This window comes from Petromyzon marinus, assembly GCF_048934315.1.
Source record: "Petromyzon marinus isolate PM22_M1 ecotype Great Lakes invasive population chromosome 68 unlocalized genomic scaffold, UKy_Petmar_22M1.pri1.0 chr68_unloc.1, whole genome shotgun sequence".
Taxonomy (NCBI): domain Eukaryota; kingdom Metazoa; phylum Chordata; class Hyperoartia; order Petromyzontiformes; family Petromyzontidae; genus Petromyzon; species Petromyzon marinus.
Genome location: NW_027422597.1, coordinates 5,281,707 through 5,297,460, shown reverse-complemented (window position 1 = coordinate 5,297,460; position 15,754 = coordinate 5,281,707). Strand labels below are relative to the sequence as shown.

The window sequence follows — 15,754 nt, the reverse complement described above, 5'->3', positions numbered from 1 at the left end:
TCTGCCCCGTGACCTCCTGCCAGCGGGCGTTCGACACTTCACGTGGCCTCAAGGTGCACATGGCCTGGCACAAGCGTCGTGGTGACGTCACCGCCACGGTTGTTGTTGTCTGAGTGTGTGTGTGAGTGAATGTGTAATTGTAACTGGATGCGAAGCCGGGTGTGGGCTGCGTGGCACCCGAGGGGTGTTGAGCTGTCACCTAACCGGCTCTGCCGGGGTGCGAGGATTTGTTGGCTACAAAACCCGCGGCAGATCGTGCTGTCTGCCTGGCCTGGAGCCACTGCGCCTCACTGAGCATTGAACCGTCTCTGCTGCTGCTGCACCAAGGAATGAGCCGTGGACATTGTGGGAACCCCCTCCCTCGGATTGGTGACCTTGTAGAAGGACCCTTTCAAACGCAGTGACGCGTTTTTATCCGTTAGTAAGCAAAACGGACGAGTCCAGGCCGTGTGTTCAGTGTAATACAGTTCGCATTTTCCCACGAGTCCGCCTGGGGCGGAGAGTCCAAGGCATTCGTTATCTGCTGTGAACAACCCGCAGAGCCCAAGAGAGCGTCTCCACGTTCAAGTAAGCGTTTAGAGTGCAGTATTTAGATTATATGACTGCTATAAATTTCCAAGATGAGCCACTTTGTTGAGCTATCATTTGTAATGGGTAGGTCGCTTCTGAAAAATAAACTAATATTTCAGTGGGCTTTACCTGGTGAAATAAAAAATAGTTTAGTTTTATTGCTTTTTCTTTTACCATCATGGTGAACGCCGATGGGCATTTGTGTTGCTGCATGTGCATGCGCGTTGAGTAACCGTGCGTGTGAATGTGAAACAACAACGCAGGTGAAGTAAGCGGTGGGTGCGGCTGTGAATGCCCGGCACGGGGATCTGCAGTGAGGGTGAGAGACGGTGACATCCCCAGCAGTGGGTGATGGAGGCAGGTAGAGTTGGTGATAGATTCACACTCCTAACAAATGGCTCAAGATTCCAGGATAAGTCACGGGAGACTACAGGTATTTTTTTTTCTGATGCCACGATGACATTCAAGCAACTTGTCACGTTAGGGTAATTACACGGAGATGGAGTTACAAGAAATCATGAGATATCTACAACTATACCGTACAATATATTTTAATTATAGCAGGTAAGTCTCACTGAGCTGTGTGGCTCTTTTTCAGAAACGACCTGACCACAAATTATGGCTTATCACGTGGAAATGTATTGCAGCCAACTTCTCTAAACACGTGATGTTGATTGTAAATGAGGAGGGGAAAAACCGGAGGATCCGGAGAAAATTCACGCGACCACGGAGAGAGAGAGACGCAAACTTTAAATATAAACCAGGCGTCAGGATTTGGATGACACCCACCACCACTTGTATACCTGGTGAGGGAGATAACATCTTGACCCCAACTTGCTGTCGAAGGATGATTTCATCTCTCAACACTCATCTCAAGAATGAACGACCGCAGCTGAACCTCACTGCTTTATATTAACAACAGGACTAATTTCTATAAATGTCAAGGTGTGTGCAGTAGCCGTGTTCACCTTGAGGCTGCTGTTTGCGCACCTCGGGGCGCCGGTTCACACTCCAGGGAATGTCTCGTGATGTCAGTGACGACAATGAAAATATTGTAAGTATTTTACTTCCTTCTTCACCCTCGCTATAAGAGAGAGGTCCTGGTCCAGCGTCTCTCTGAGCCACACAGCGAGTGATCCCAGCGAAGTAATGGGTCATGGCGAGCGCGACTCCCAGTGAGAGTGTGGATAGTGAGCTCAGCTGCTCCATCTGCCTGGACACATTCGTGTGCCCCTCCACGCTGAGCTGCGGACACTCGTTCTGCCTGCGTTGCCTGGAGACCGCCTGGGAGACGGTGAGCAGTTTCAGCTGCCCGCAGTGCCGAGCGACCTTCCCTGTGCGACCCCAGCTGAGGAGGAACGTGGCCCTCGCCAACCTGGTGGACCAGCTCAGAGTTGGAGACGGGATGGCCACGGCAGTCGTGTGTGACAACTGCGCTGACGGCCAAACTCCTGCAGTGAAGACCTGCGTGAGATGCGAGACGTCCTACTGTGCGACGCACTTGAAGCGTCACGTGGAGAATCCCAGGCTGAGAGAACACCTCCTGGTGGCTCCCATCGCGTACCTGGAGGAGCGACGGTGCCGGGAGCACAGCGAGGAGCTGAAATTCTACTGCACAGTAGACAGCAGCCTGGTCTGCTCAACTTGCAGCACCGCAGGTGAACACATAGGACACAAGGTCCTGACGCTGAAGAACGAGCACGAGACACGGAAGGTGAGGCCGTCAGATTGATACACCGCAACACGATATGACTAATTCTGTAACTGGGATTCACAACATCTGATGAAAAAACGTAATTGTGTGTTCATTCTTGATTCGAAGCGTTCGTGACTGCAGGAATCCATACTCTTTGGTTATTTCGGTAAAGTCACGTAGGTAGACAAAAATAAAAGATCACGACGTTTAGAAACAAACCCAGCAGTCCTCCTGCTGTGTTTGTTTCACACCTGATGGTGGTTGCTTATGTTGTGATCGAAACGTCGTTATCTATATTTTTTTCTTACCTACGTGACTTTACCGAAAGAACCAAAGAGTGTGTTCATGCTCTCTCTTTTAAATATCTGTCTCTGCCTGTGTCGAAATCTCCTGCTTGCCGTTTTAGGATACAGCCTCAGGATGTATTTCATGCCAGGCTCTCACTAAACATAATTCCCATGTAAAGGAATTAAGTGAATAGAGATGTGAGACTGATATCACAGCCACCTGATAGACAATTCTATAAAATTAATTTTTTAAACGAGACAGCTGTGGGCACATGGGCTCTTGGGTCTGAGTCGGTATGGACACCAAGCCAGCACGGCTCCCACCGGCTGCTGCTACAACGAGGCATCAGCTTGCCCACTCCCCGTGCCCCCCGTCTCAATCGCTGTAGAGAGGCAGCATGGAGATGAGGGCCTTCGCTGTGGAGGGGTCGGTGTGGAGGGAAGGGCGGTGTGAGGGGTGGCTCAGGGTGCTAGAGTCTCCCCCTGGTGAGGTCTCGTCTTTCACTACAGACGCGCGTAGGGTATGAGACGCGAGCCATGGAGGAGAAGAGGAAGGAGGCGGAGGAGTCCGTGAAGCGGATGGAGGCCACTCACAAGGAGGCGCAGGTACCGTGTCCGGGCCGGGCTCTTTGGCCCCCGTGACCTCCATCCAGTGTGGAAGTCGTGGAGGTCAAAATGCATTCAAGCGAACTTCGTGCAGCTTCATAACTTTGACACCTCTTACTGTAATTATATCATTCACTTTCAAACTAAACATTAACTACAAGTGGTTTGCACATTTACCACATTCGGTAGCCGCACTGGCGAGTCTGCTGCGAGGTTGGGTTACTCGGCATTGCGTCTTCCACCCCTGTGGCAAAAAAACATCTAGAGAGTGCCACAGATTGTCGGGGTGGAGCTGTGGTGCAGCTGTTGCACTGAACTGGAGGTCGTGCAAGGCACTGACGCAGAGGCAGAAACACCGCACAGCTGCACCTCACACCGTCCCTAATCGTGTCACCAGGGTCTATTCTAACTACAACTATTTTTATTTTACGAGGTAAGGCCCCACTGAGCCACATAGATTTTTTGAGACGCAATCCTGGTTGTCACAAATGATAGCAACTCGACAAGTGCCTGACATCATCATCACGTGAAAATATATAGCAGCAGACCCATCGAGATATATAGAGACCCATAGAGATACATAGAGACCCACAAAGATGCATAGAGACCCCTAGAGATACATCGAGACCCATCGATTCAACTATTTTTATTTCTTTTCTAGATTTGAAGCTTTCGTGACTGCAAGTATCCATACTCTTTGGTGGTTCCATTCGGTAAAGTCACGTAGGTAAAAAATAAAATAAAACAATAAAAATAAAAATCACGACGTTTCGGCCACAACACAAGTGGCCTTCATCAGGTGAAGGGACTGGACTGTCCAGAGGACAGCGTTGGAGTGAAAACAGCTAAGCTCAGGTCGCGTCCTTTAAGCTGTGTGGGAGGAAACAAAGGCGCCTTGACAAAGGAATTAGCATAACAATGAGAATGATGTAAGTAGGAGGTACATGATGGACCATGATGGACCAGACGCGGGGGGGACCATGATGGACCAGGCGCGGGGGGAGGGGATTTTACATAATGTTGGTGTGAAGGGTAATAATCAGCTATGAAAGTTTGGGATATCACTACTTGAAAAAAATATACTGTACCATTGAAAATTAGTTTAATGTTTGGATCCACTGAATCATGTAGCTCTTTTGCAGACAGAACCTGAATATCACAAATTATAGCTCAATGAAATGGCTTATCAGGTGGAAATTGATTGTATCAAATACTGTACTCTAAACGCCTGCTTGAACCTGGAGACACTCTTGGGCTCTGTGGGTTGTTCACAGCAGATAACGAATGCCTTGAACTCTAAACCCGGGTCAGATTCGTGGGATAACCTGACCTGGATTACGCCGATTTAAAATGTGGAAGGAAAAGCCACAGGACTTGGGGAAAAATCCACGTGACCACAGGGAAATATACGCAGACTCGAAATATGCAGAAATAATTATCGTCGAGATCGAACCCACGACTACCTGTATACCAAGTGAGATAGTCAACATCTCGCCACATCTCGTCGGACCCACGAGGGGGCCCCCACCGTACTCCGAGTGCCCGAGTCTCAACATCCACGACCTCAGCGCCCTCTAGGAGAGAAACAAGAAGAGTACGGCACCCGTCTTGCCCCCTTGGCATGGATCGACTCGGTCCCATGGGCGACTTGTCACTGGGGAATGATTCACCACTAGTGAATGTTATTTATTATTTTACCAGGTAAAGACCACTGAGCTGTGTAGTTATTTTTCAGAAGTGACCTGGCAATCACAAATTACAGATCAACCAAATGACTGACATCATCATCACGTGGAAATATATAGCAGCAGCCAGATATACATAGAGACCCATATCGCTATTCACCCATAGAGATACTAGACCCATAGAGATATCAAAGACATGCAGAGAGATACATAGGCACCCATAGAGATACAGTGAGATCCCGAGAGAGACATACAGACCCATAGAGATATTAGGCCCATAGAGACTCATAGACAGCCATAGAGCTCCATAGACTAAACTATATTTTATTTTACCAGGAAAGGTTATTTGTCAGAAGCGACCTGGCGATTATAAATGATAGCTCAACAAAGTGGAAGATTGTAATGTTGAAATTGCTAGCAGCCAAATACTCTAAACGCGTAACGTCGATTCTAATTGTGGAGGCAATAACCAGAGGACCCAGAGAAAAATCCATACGACTACAGAGATAGTTCCAAATATACAGGTGTCATGGTCAGGATCGAACCACGACCTGCTGTATACCAGGCAAGGGAGTCAACATCTTCTAGCCACCGCGGCGCCCACATGCACACACAGAGTGACTTATGGCTCAGGGAGCCAACCGTGGTCCCCGCGTCTCCACAGGAATCGGTAGCCGGGATCAGAGGTCGCATCACGGGCAAGTTCGCCCGCCTAAGGAAGGCTCTGGACGAGGACGAGAGGGAGGCTCTACGTCGCGTGGCCGTGAAGGAGCGCGAGCTCCTGTCCCGGATTGAGGAGGACATCGCTCGTCACAAGCGAGAGATCAGCGAGCTCCAGGCAGCGGCCGCTCGCCTGCGCGCCCTGCAGCACGAGACGGACTCGCTCACCTTCCTGCAGGTGGGGAGCGCCACTGTGGAGATGGCGTTTGGGTGTCCAGAACAACAGAGCGGGCAGTGGCAGAGGGACTCGTGGTGCATGGGTAGAGACGTCACTCATGATCCCTGTCTCTCTCTTCAACAGGGGCACCTGGACGAGACGCGTAGGTACAGATCCTTAATATCTCACTGTTAAACACTCACAACACACGGGCTGTGTGCGTTAGACACACGTGCTTTGTGTGTTAGACAGGGTGTGTTTGTGTGTGTGTTAGAGATGCAGGCTGTCTGAGACACTGACTGTGTTTGTGACACGGGCTGGTGGTGTGAGACACGGGCTGTGTTTGAGACACGGGCTGGTGGTGTGAGACACGGGCTGTGCGTGAGACACTGGCTGTGTGAGACACGGGCTGTGTGTGAGACACGGGCTGTGTGTGAGACACGTGCTGTGTGTGGGGCACTGACCATGCGGGAGACATGGGCTGTGTGTGAGACACGTGCTATGTGTGCTATGTGTGCTGTGGTTAAACGAGGCTGTGTGTTATGCTGTTGGTGGTTGTCCCAGGAGAGAGATCCCAAAGGAATATGCACCCCCACCTCCCACTTCACTGGACGCCACCACGGTCCTCTCCCTTGAAAGGGTCGTGAACAGATTCCTGCCTCTCGTCTGTGAGTTCCTCAGTCTTTCACCCGCTTGCCCCACTGTGTTGCACTGCACTTCTGTGCTCCCCGCCTTCATCAACTTTTCATTTTATTTTACCAGGTAAGGAACCCACTGAACCATGTCGCTTTTTTACAGAAGCGACCTATCACAAATCACAGCTCTGCGAAGTGGCTCCTCGTTGAGCCAATACTCTGAATGCAAATTGATTCTAAACGTGGAGGGGAAAACGCGAGGAACCAGGGGAAAATCCACTCCACAACGGGGAGAGAGATGCAAACTCTGAAAGAGAGCGACATGGATCAGTGGGCTCTACTTAATGAAATAAAATTAGTTTAACAGTTTCAATATTCGACTAAACTAAACTGCTGTTGACCCGAGGAAAGTGCTGTTAGCGATCAGCAGCAGCAGCTATGAAGTCCAGCACGTCACACGAGGGGGTGGGTGGCCAGCACCACGCCCGGCCGCCTTTGTCTCCCTCCTGCCGAATGTTTACACATCACACCAGCAGAGGGCAGTGCAGCGTTAACCATTGTACTGCACCTGTACGCTTCTACGTTCACGATCCCCACCATCACCAACGCGCACCGATGAGAGCGGTAAAGTATGGTCAAATAACCCCCCCACCCCCCCCCCCTAGGATGCGCACGGCGCGGGGAAGCGCTCATCCAGCAGCGGAGTGACACACAACGTCTGTGTGTGGATGTGAGAGTGTGCGAGTCTGTGACACACAATGTCTGTGTGTGTGGATGTGAGAGTGTGCGAGTCTGTGACACACAATGTCTGTGCGTGGATGTGAGAGTGTGCGAGGCTGTGACAGACAATGTCTGTGTGTGGGTGTGAGAGTGTGCGAGGCTATGACACACAATGTTGTGTGTGGGTGTGAGAGTGTGCGAGGCTATGACACACAATGTCTGTGCGTGGATGTGAGTGTGCGAGGCTATGACACACAATGTCAGTGTATGGGTGTGAGAGTGTGCGAGGCTGTGGTGGCTGTGGTACAGGCGTCGTGTTTATAGAGAGACGCTGTGAGAGTGGCGTTCACATCATGGTGCTGGCATCATCACTGCTTAATTCTAGATTTGAAGCTTCCGTGACTGCAAGGATTCATATTCTTTGGTTTTATTCGGTAAAGTCACGTAGGTGAAATAAAATAAATAATTAAATCGCCCCGGTGTTTACAAATTGAGTTGTATCTGCGGTGACTGCTATATCGGAGAGACAAAATGAGATATTTCTGACCGAATCCGCGAGCACAAATCAGATTTAAACACGGCAGAACCAATTCGTCTGCCGTGGCTGATCATTGTCTCAACACAGCGGGTTCCCATGAGATTGCTTTCTCCGACACCAAAGTACTATGCAAACTTCCCGGTTATCACCAAACATTTGTCTATGAGGCCATCCAGATATACAAACATAGACACAACTTCAACCGAGAGGGTGGTTTTAAATTAAGCAACCACTGGAAAGATGTCATGAACCAAGTCAAAACTTTAGCTTCCTCATAAGCACACAGCAGATTCTTTCCGAACGTTTCTATTTTTCCTTTTTTTCCATTGCCCCCGTGCAGTGACTCATCCCCCGCACCCTCAACATAACAAAAGACGGATTAACTCAGCCCCGCACCCCATCAAGGTCCCCTACTTGGTTCCTCCTCCCCCCCCCCCCCCTTAACCTGTATTTAATCTCGAGGCTCTCAGAGCCTCCCCACAGTTCCACCTGAAGACGGAAGCTTGTGTTGCCTCCGAAACGTGGTGATTTAATTGTTTATTTAATTTTATTTTACCTTCGTGACTTTACCGAATAAAACCAAAGAATATCATCACCGCTGTTCACTACCACTGCACACACACACACATTGTCATGTTAGTGTAGTACCATTAATGAGTTATTATTTATTATTATTCACTAATAATTATTCACAAGTGATTAGCAGTATGTGTACATTTATACTAACGATATTAGTATATGTACACTGATACTAACGAATATTAGTATATATGCACTAATACTAACGATTAATAGTATATGTACACAAATACTAACGAATATTGGTATGTGTAGACAAATACTAACGAATATTCATATTTTATAAACTAATACTAACAAATATTCGTATATGTAAATTAATACTAACGAATATAAGTTTATGTATACTAATACTAACTAATATTAGTATGTGTACACTAATACTAACGAATATTAGTGTGTCCACTAATACTAACGAATATTAGTGTGTGTACACTAATACTAACTAATATTAGTATGTGTACACTAATACTAACTAAAATTAGTGTGTGTACACTAATACTAACTGATATTAGTATGTGTTCACTAATACCATCTAATATTAGTGTGTTTACACTAATACTAACTAATATTAGTGTGTGTACACTAATACTAACTGGTGTGTGTACACTAATACTAACTAATATTAGTGTGTGTAAACTAATACTAACTAATATTAGTGTGTGTACACTAATACTAACTAATATTAGTGTGTGTACACTAATACTAACTAATATTAGTATGTGTACACTAATACTAACTAATATTAGTATGTGTACACTAATACTAACTAATATTATTATGTGTACACTAATACTCACCACAGATGGACGCTCACCGACTCTGGACACAAACTCAGCCCACGACCACCTCCAGATTTCTGCGGATCGCAGGACAGCAACGTGGAGCGGTGTCCCCCAGCGTCGCCCCCATCACCCACACCGCTTTGATGTCTGGGACCAAGCGCTGTGCTCTGAGAGCTTCTCGTCGGGTCAGCACTACTGGGAGGTGGACGTGGGGAGCGCGGGGCGGTGGTGTCGGGTTGGAGTCGCATACGTGACGATCCCACGGAGAGGGAATGGTGCTGAGTGCCGCCTGGGAGAGAGTGACGTCTCCTGGTGCCTACGGAAAGATGGCGACAGCTTCTCAGTGTGGCATGGCGGGGTAGAGACGTCACTGTCGGTGCTGGAGCCTCCGTGGAGAGTCGGGGTCCATCTGGATTGGGACGCAGGGGTGCTGTCGTTTTACAGCGCCGACTCCATGGTGCCATTACACTCGTTTCAACAAACATTCACTCAGCCCCTACATCCTGGGCTGCTGGTGGGGTGGGGTAAAGTTGGTGCCTCAGTGAGGATTGTGGATCTGAGTGGTGCGTCCTGAGATAGGTGAACGTGCCATGCCCGTGACTGGCTGGTGACTGTCACGTGACTAGTGTAGGGGTAAAGTGATTAGCAATGAATTTTGATTTAAAGCTTTCGTGACTGCAGTAATTCATATTCTTAGCTCTTTCGGTAAAGTCACGTTGAAGGGAAACAATAAAATAAAAAAATAAAACAATAAAAATTCTCACGACGTTTCGACCATAACACAAACGGTCATCATCAGGTGTGTTGGTTTGCAGGTGTGTCGGTTTGCAAACCGACACACCTGATGACGACCGTTTGTGTTATGGTCGAAACGTCGTGAGAATTTTTATTGTTTTATATATATTTTATTTTATTGTTTCCCTTCAACGTGACTTTACCGAAAGAGCTAAGAATATGATTAGCAATGATGAACTGGGATGTGTTTATGTACTGGTGGTGTCATGGGCTGTGAGAGAGACACAACAACAATCATTTTTATTTTAAAAAGTATAAATATATGCATACGACAGTGGCGTTGTAACGCTTGTATCGTCGATTCTACAATAAAAAATACAGAACACAAACAACATCAACAACAATGTAATTACATCATGGGACCTCCTTTGCCAGTACCAATATGTGAGAATAGGTTTTCCCCTATTTTCTGGCAGCAAAATAGCTGTTAAGATGTTAATACACCAAACTGAAACCTTTTACAAAGAATAATGACTGCATTAACCACAATACTTGTGGTCAGAATGCAAACAAAAAAATACTGTGATAATATATGCATTGTTTTTAAGGACTTAACACCTGTTTTGTGGCCAGAAAAAAGGGGAAAATCTCTTCTCATATTTTGGTCCTGGCAACGGAGGTTTAGCTGCTCTACCCGAGCTCTCATTACTCTGATGGTGGCATTGTCTTTGAGTTGTAACACCTTTTGGCATCCTCTGGTGTAACACCGTTTTGAGACGAGGCTCTAAAGAAAGTTGTCTCTGGTGTGGACCAATCAGTTTCAAAGACAATGCCACATACATTGTCAGAGTGTTTTGTTTCTGTGCACTCTGACTAGAGGCCGACGGAAATTCGGTTTCGGTTTCGGCGCCAAAAGTTGGCAAATGGCCACTTTCGGCATACTTTCGGATTCGGCCGAAAGTCAATTTTAAACTTTCAGTTTACTTTCGGTTTCGGCCGAAACTGATATTGACTTTCTGTCCTCAACTGAAGATCTATTTTTAGATATAACGCTAGTGCTAAGTCTATCACTGCCTATCGGCCAGTCAGTCGGCGCTAGGCAATCCTATGAGATAGGCTGCAAACACACACACGTCAGCAGCAGCAGCTTGGGAGCGAGGTTACAGCCGCAACGATGGTCTGCTAATGTCAACAGACGGCAGCCTGCATCTGCATCCGTGGGTGGAGTCTCTTTGGCGGGACGACAACAAAGTGCCTCTATTGTCTGTTCCCAGCCACCTGCCCGCCTTGGCTTATGTGTTGCATTCGCTTAAGTCTACACGCGTGTTGATATCGAGATTCGAATTCTGCCAATATTGATATTCAGTTAGTTAATAGTTCCGTAGCGAATTAGTGATAACGAAATTACGAATCTGTGTGAAGTAGAAAATAAAAGTTAATAAACGGAGCAGTTAATCACCGTGAAGAATGTCGAAACATGCGGTGTGGGATTACTTCACTAAAGTCGATTCTGATCAAAGCAAGGCGCAGCAACCTTCTGGGCGAGAATGCAGAAAAACTGTTCTTTCTTAACTACAATATTCGTTTGTTTGGATATAATTACTAAGTAAGTAACACCTAAATATTTTATATTTAGCGACTATTACTGCAGGCTCTGAATTATTAGTTCTAGATTTCTTTTTAATTAAAGTAGCATTGCATCATGACATATTTCATGAATCTTGTGTTCGGTAACTTCGGTTATATACCGTTCTGTTTCGGTCTCGGTCGAAAGTGTAGTTCAACTTTCGGTTTCGGCTTCGGTTTTGGCCGAAAGTCAATATTTAACTTTTGGTCTGGTTTCGGCCAAAACCGACCGAAACTGAATTTCTGGTTTCGGCTGAAACCGAAACCATAAATTCAGTTTCGGTCGGGCTCTAATTCTGACCACAAGTATTGTGGTTAATGCAGACAAGATTCCTCGTAAAAGGTTTGGTGTTTTAACATTTCTACACCTGTTTTCTTGACAGGAAAAAGGGGAAAACCTATCATCAAACAATGTAGCTGTGGACAGGGTCATTCGTGCTCACTGTATCCCGCAACGCTGTTCATTAATTAAATACGAGGACCAAATCCTTTACACAGCCACTGCCAACCAAATAAAATATACAAATTAAACATATATAAAAAAAGTCTACGTGCGCTCGCACTTGCGGGGGATTTGGCTCTCGGACAGTGGGATTTAGGTAGAAAACAGTTTGCCAGGCTGCAAGACCTAAGCCCCGCGATGGGAATAGGCTGTTCCGTTTTCCCATCCGTAAACTTTAAAGTACTTAAATTAGCACATCTGTGCCGTTTCTTTATTTAATTATTTACGTATTGCACGCCATCGACCGTACCAACTGACGACAATTACGTGAGGGGGGGGGGGGGGGCGGCCCCTGTCAAATGATGCGCGTTTGTTCGAGCTCACGGGGGACATTTCCTTTTACATGCAATACATTCACACAACGCTGCGGATATTTCTTCAATGTGATTTCCTCTTCGCTCCCCCCCTCCCCCTCCAACACGATGCGTCCAGTTTATACTACAGAGTCCGTAAATAATATTTTAGTGATCACCCATTGAAATTTTGCCGTACAGCACCTTTACTTTTCACCAAACCCAGGACCACGCAGGGAGGTTCAATCCCATAAATATTGTTGACCTTGCTTTCTTATGGTGGGTGAGGAACATTTTGAGAGAGGCATTGTTCTCCCATACCAAGAAAACACCATCACACGATATCCTGACACTAACAGAGCATACGATGCCCTACAATAACACATTTTCCTGTCGCAAGCCCAAGATGGGTAACTCGTCAAGATTCCTCCAATTACAAAGCTGCACGACAAAGACATCCTCACGAAACTGTCTCCTATTTTTTTATATTCCTTCGTAATCATGGACAGAAGAGGAAACCACACATTATTATGCGCCAACCTCTTTCACCAGTATGTTGTTGATGATCATGCCAACATTGAGAGTGAGCACCTTCTTTACATTCAACTGAATGAAAACCGCCTGCGTGTGAACAGTATGCTCATCTCTGGAATGCCATCAATGCCAAAGGAGATGCAAACGGTCACAATGTGGGCTGATTAGTTATTTTGCCTTCATCCTTCACAGCTCCACCAAGATACATGCATGAGAAGATTCAGGATGCGATGACGTACATCAGTCAATATGCCACGCCGCATCTCTTCATCACATTCTCTTGCAATCCCAAATGAAAGGAGATCCAGGTTTAATTTTATCCAAACCAAAAGCCACCAGACAGACATGACATCTTAGCGAGGGTCTTAAAACTCAAAGTTTATAACCTCATGATGATTATTACGACCAACGAAGGCAGCGTCTTTGCAAAGACAAGCAGCACCTTGCACACCATTGGGTGTCAAAAACGTCGTCTTCCTCATGCTCACATTTCCCTATGGATGAGGTAAACAATTCATGCAAGTCACATTGACACATTTATCAGTGCTGAGCTACCTCACCCCCATAAAGACACTGCCCTTTTCCTATGTGGTCTGCAACCAATGGTCCATGGCCCATGTGGCCAGTTCTATCCAAATGCACCATGTATGCAAGACCAGAGGTGTTCGAAGAGGTATCAATGCAACTACTTGAAACACACTCAGTCGGCCCATTTTGGCTATCGTTTATATCGTCACAGAGCTACTGGACATGGTATATTTCAAATTATGCTCAGACCTGCCACTAACTCGCTAATTAAGGTTCACAACCAGTCGATTGTTCCCTACTACCCTCTCCTATGCAAGATCTTCCAGGCCCATTTTAATGTCAAATTCTGCTATTCTAAAAAAAAACATCAATATTCTTCGCCAATAAATTAACAAAGGCTCTGACATGCCTGTCTTTGCCTTACAAAACAGAGAGACAACGTGTGCATGACATCAAACTTTTTTTTCCAACGAACATACATCAGCAACAATGGGGCCATTTGTTAAATTCTTGCCTTCTCCATCCATCACCGTTCCCCCACAGTCGTCCATTTGCCACTTAACCTCCAAAATGGTCAACTCGTAATAATAAGGTTTTTCCCCTTTTTTTCTGGCAACAAAACTGAAACTTTTTACAAGGATTCATGTTACTGCATTAACCACAATAACTGCAGTCAAAATGCAAACAAAAAACATAAGGGCTGGGTCGAAAAAGATGGCAAGCTACCTTTTTTGGATGTCCTAATACAAAAGAGACCTGATGGTTCAATGAGCCACTCTGTCTACAGGAAAGCTACCCATACGGATGCTTACCTAAAACTGGATTCTCACCACCATCCATCACAGAAGAATTCCCTCATCAAGACTCTACACCATAGAGCCCAATGCATCTCCGACCAGGAACACATTGCCAGTGAACTCAAGCACGTACACCAAGCTCTCAAGGCTAATGGTTACTCTGACTACACAATCCGGAAAGCCATCACTCCAACCATGAAGAAGGACCCTCTTGAGGAGCCATTCAAAACCATCACCTTACCCTACATTGCAGGGGTCACAAAAAAGATCTCCAAAATCTTGAAAAAAACCCACAAGATCAAGGTCCGATTCAACACAGTACATAAAATCCGTGATCTGGTCCTGTCTGTAAAATATGTGATTCCAGACATACAGTACTCTGGCGTCTACAAACTAAGTTGCCTCTGTGGAAGCCGTTACATTGGAGAAACCAAACGAGATGTCTCGGACCGCATCCGTGAACACAAAGCAGACCTAAAACACAGTAGGACCAATACTTCAGCCGTGGCAGACCATTGTTATAATTCAGTGGGCTCACATGACATTGACTTCTCCAAGACAGAGGTTCTCTGCAAGCCATCTGGCTACCATAAGAGATTCGTTCATGAGGCTATCCACATATACAAACACAGAGATAATTTCAACCGATAATATGGATTCTGGCTTAGCAATCATTGGAAGGATTTGATACACCATTTCGGGTGTTAATTTATTGTGTTCATGCTTACGGTGACTTTCAGACCGCATTTCATTTTCTTTCTCTCCCCCCTCCTCTGTTCCGAGCATAGATGGACTCGTCCGTCTGAACAACCACCAGTTGCTGTTTGTGGTGCTAACATTAAGAAAAAAACACCACTTTTTTCAAATTTTCTAGCGTGGTTTTCACACCTGATGATGATTGCTTGTGTTTCAATCGAAATTTCGTGATAATTTTACTGTTTTATTTTTCGATTTAAAGCTTTCGTGACTGCAATGATTCATCTTCTTTGGTTCTTTCGGTAAAGTCACGTAGAATGAGAATAAAATAATAAATTGATAAAATAAAATAACACAATAATATTCTCACGACGTTTCGGCCACAACACAAGCGGCTTAAAAGTCGTGATCTGAACGTGGCTCTTTCACTCCAGCGCTGTCCTACCAGACAGTCTCGTCCCTTCACCTGATGAAGGCCGCTTGTGTTGTGGCCGAAACGTCGTGAGAATATTATTGTTATTTTATTTTATCAATTTATTATTTTATTCTCATTCTACGTGACTTTACCGAAAGAACCAAAGAAGGTTTATTGTTTTATTTTATAATTGTATTATTTCCCTTCTACATGACTTTATCAAAAGAACCAAGAATATGAATCCCTGCAGTCACGAAAGCTTTGAATCGAAAAATAATTGTCAACCTTTATCGTCCAACATTAACAATTTATAATGGGTCGTTAATTGTAAATGTTGTGGACTATGTAGGAGCCTAAACCCACACCATTATCAATTGTACATTTATTTTGTATTACTATATATACCCTATTTTATTTATCATTATTCATGGAAAGTTGTTTCATACAAAGTAAATGTAAATGTATTTTTGTATTACTATATATACCATATTTTATTTATCATTATTCATGGAAAGTTGTTTCATACAAAGTAAATAAATCGTACTGAAATAATTTCGGCAGTACGAAAATGATACACTGGAATTAAATCCCAATTTTATACCAATTCATGCCGATTGCTTAATCCTCACATTAGCAGTTCGCTAAGGGTC

At 45.4% G+C, this 15,754-nt stretch overlaps 1 protein-coding gene across 2 annotated transcripts; it reads left to right on the top strand.

The window, feature by feature from the left end:
• The first annotated feature begins 246 nt into the window (after positions 1-246).
• Positions 247-15,535, top strand: LOC116957997 (E3 ubiquitin-protein ligase TRIM11-like). 2 transcript variants are annotated; one of them, XM_076058172.1, is made up of 7 exons: positions 247-567; positions 1,169-2,284; positions 3,064-3,159; positions 5,509-5,742; positions 5,866-5,888; positions 6,286-6,389; positions 8,999-15,535. In XM_076058172.1, the coding sequence occupies exons 2-7, from the start codon at positions 1,727-1,729 to the stop codon at positions 9,550-9,552; spliced, it is 1,569 nt and encodes a 522-aa protein (XP_075914287.1). In that variant the 5' UTR covers positions 247-567; positions 1,169-1,726; the 3' UTR covers positions 9,553-15,535. The 2 variants fall into 2 exon arrangements, with proteins under 2 accessions (XP_075914287.1, XP_032836350.2); XM_032980459.2 differs by lacking the exon at positions 247-567 and adding an exon at positions 587-1,003.
• The last annotated feature ends 219 nt before the right edge of the window (positions 15,536-15,754 follow it).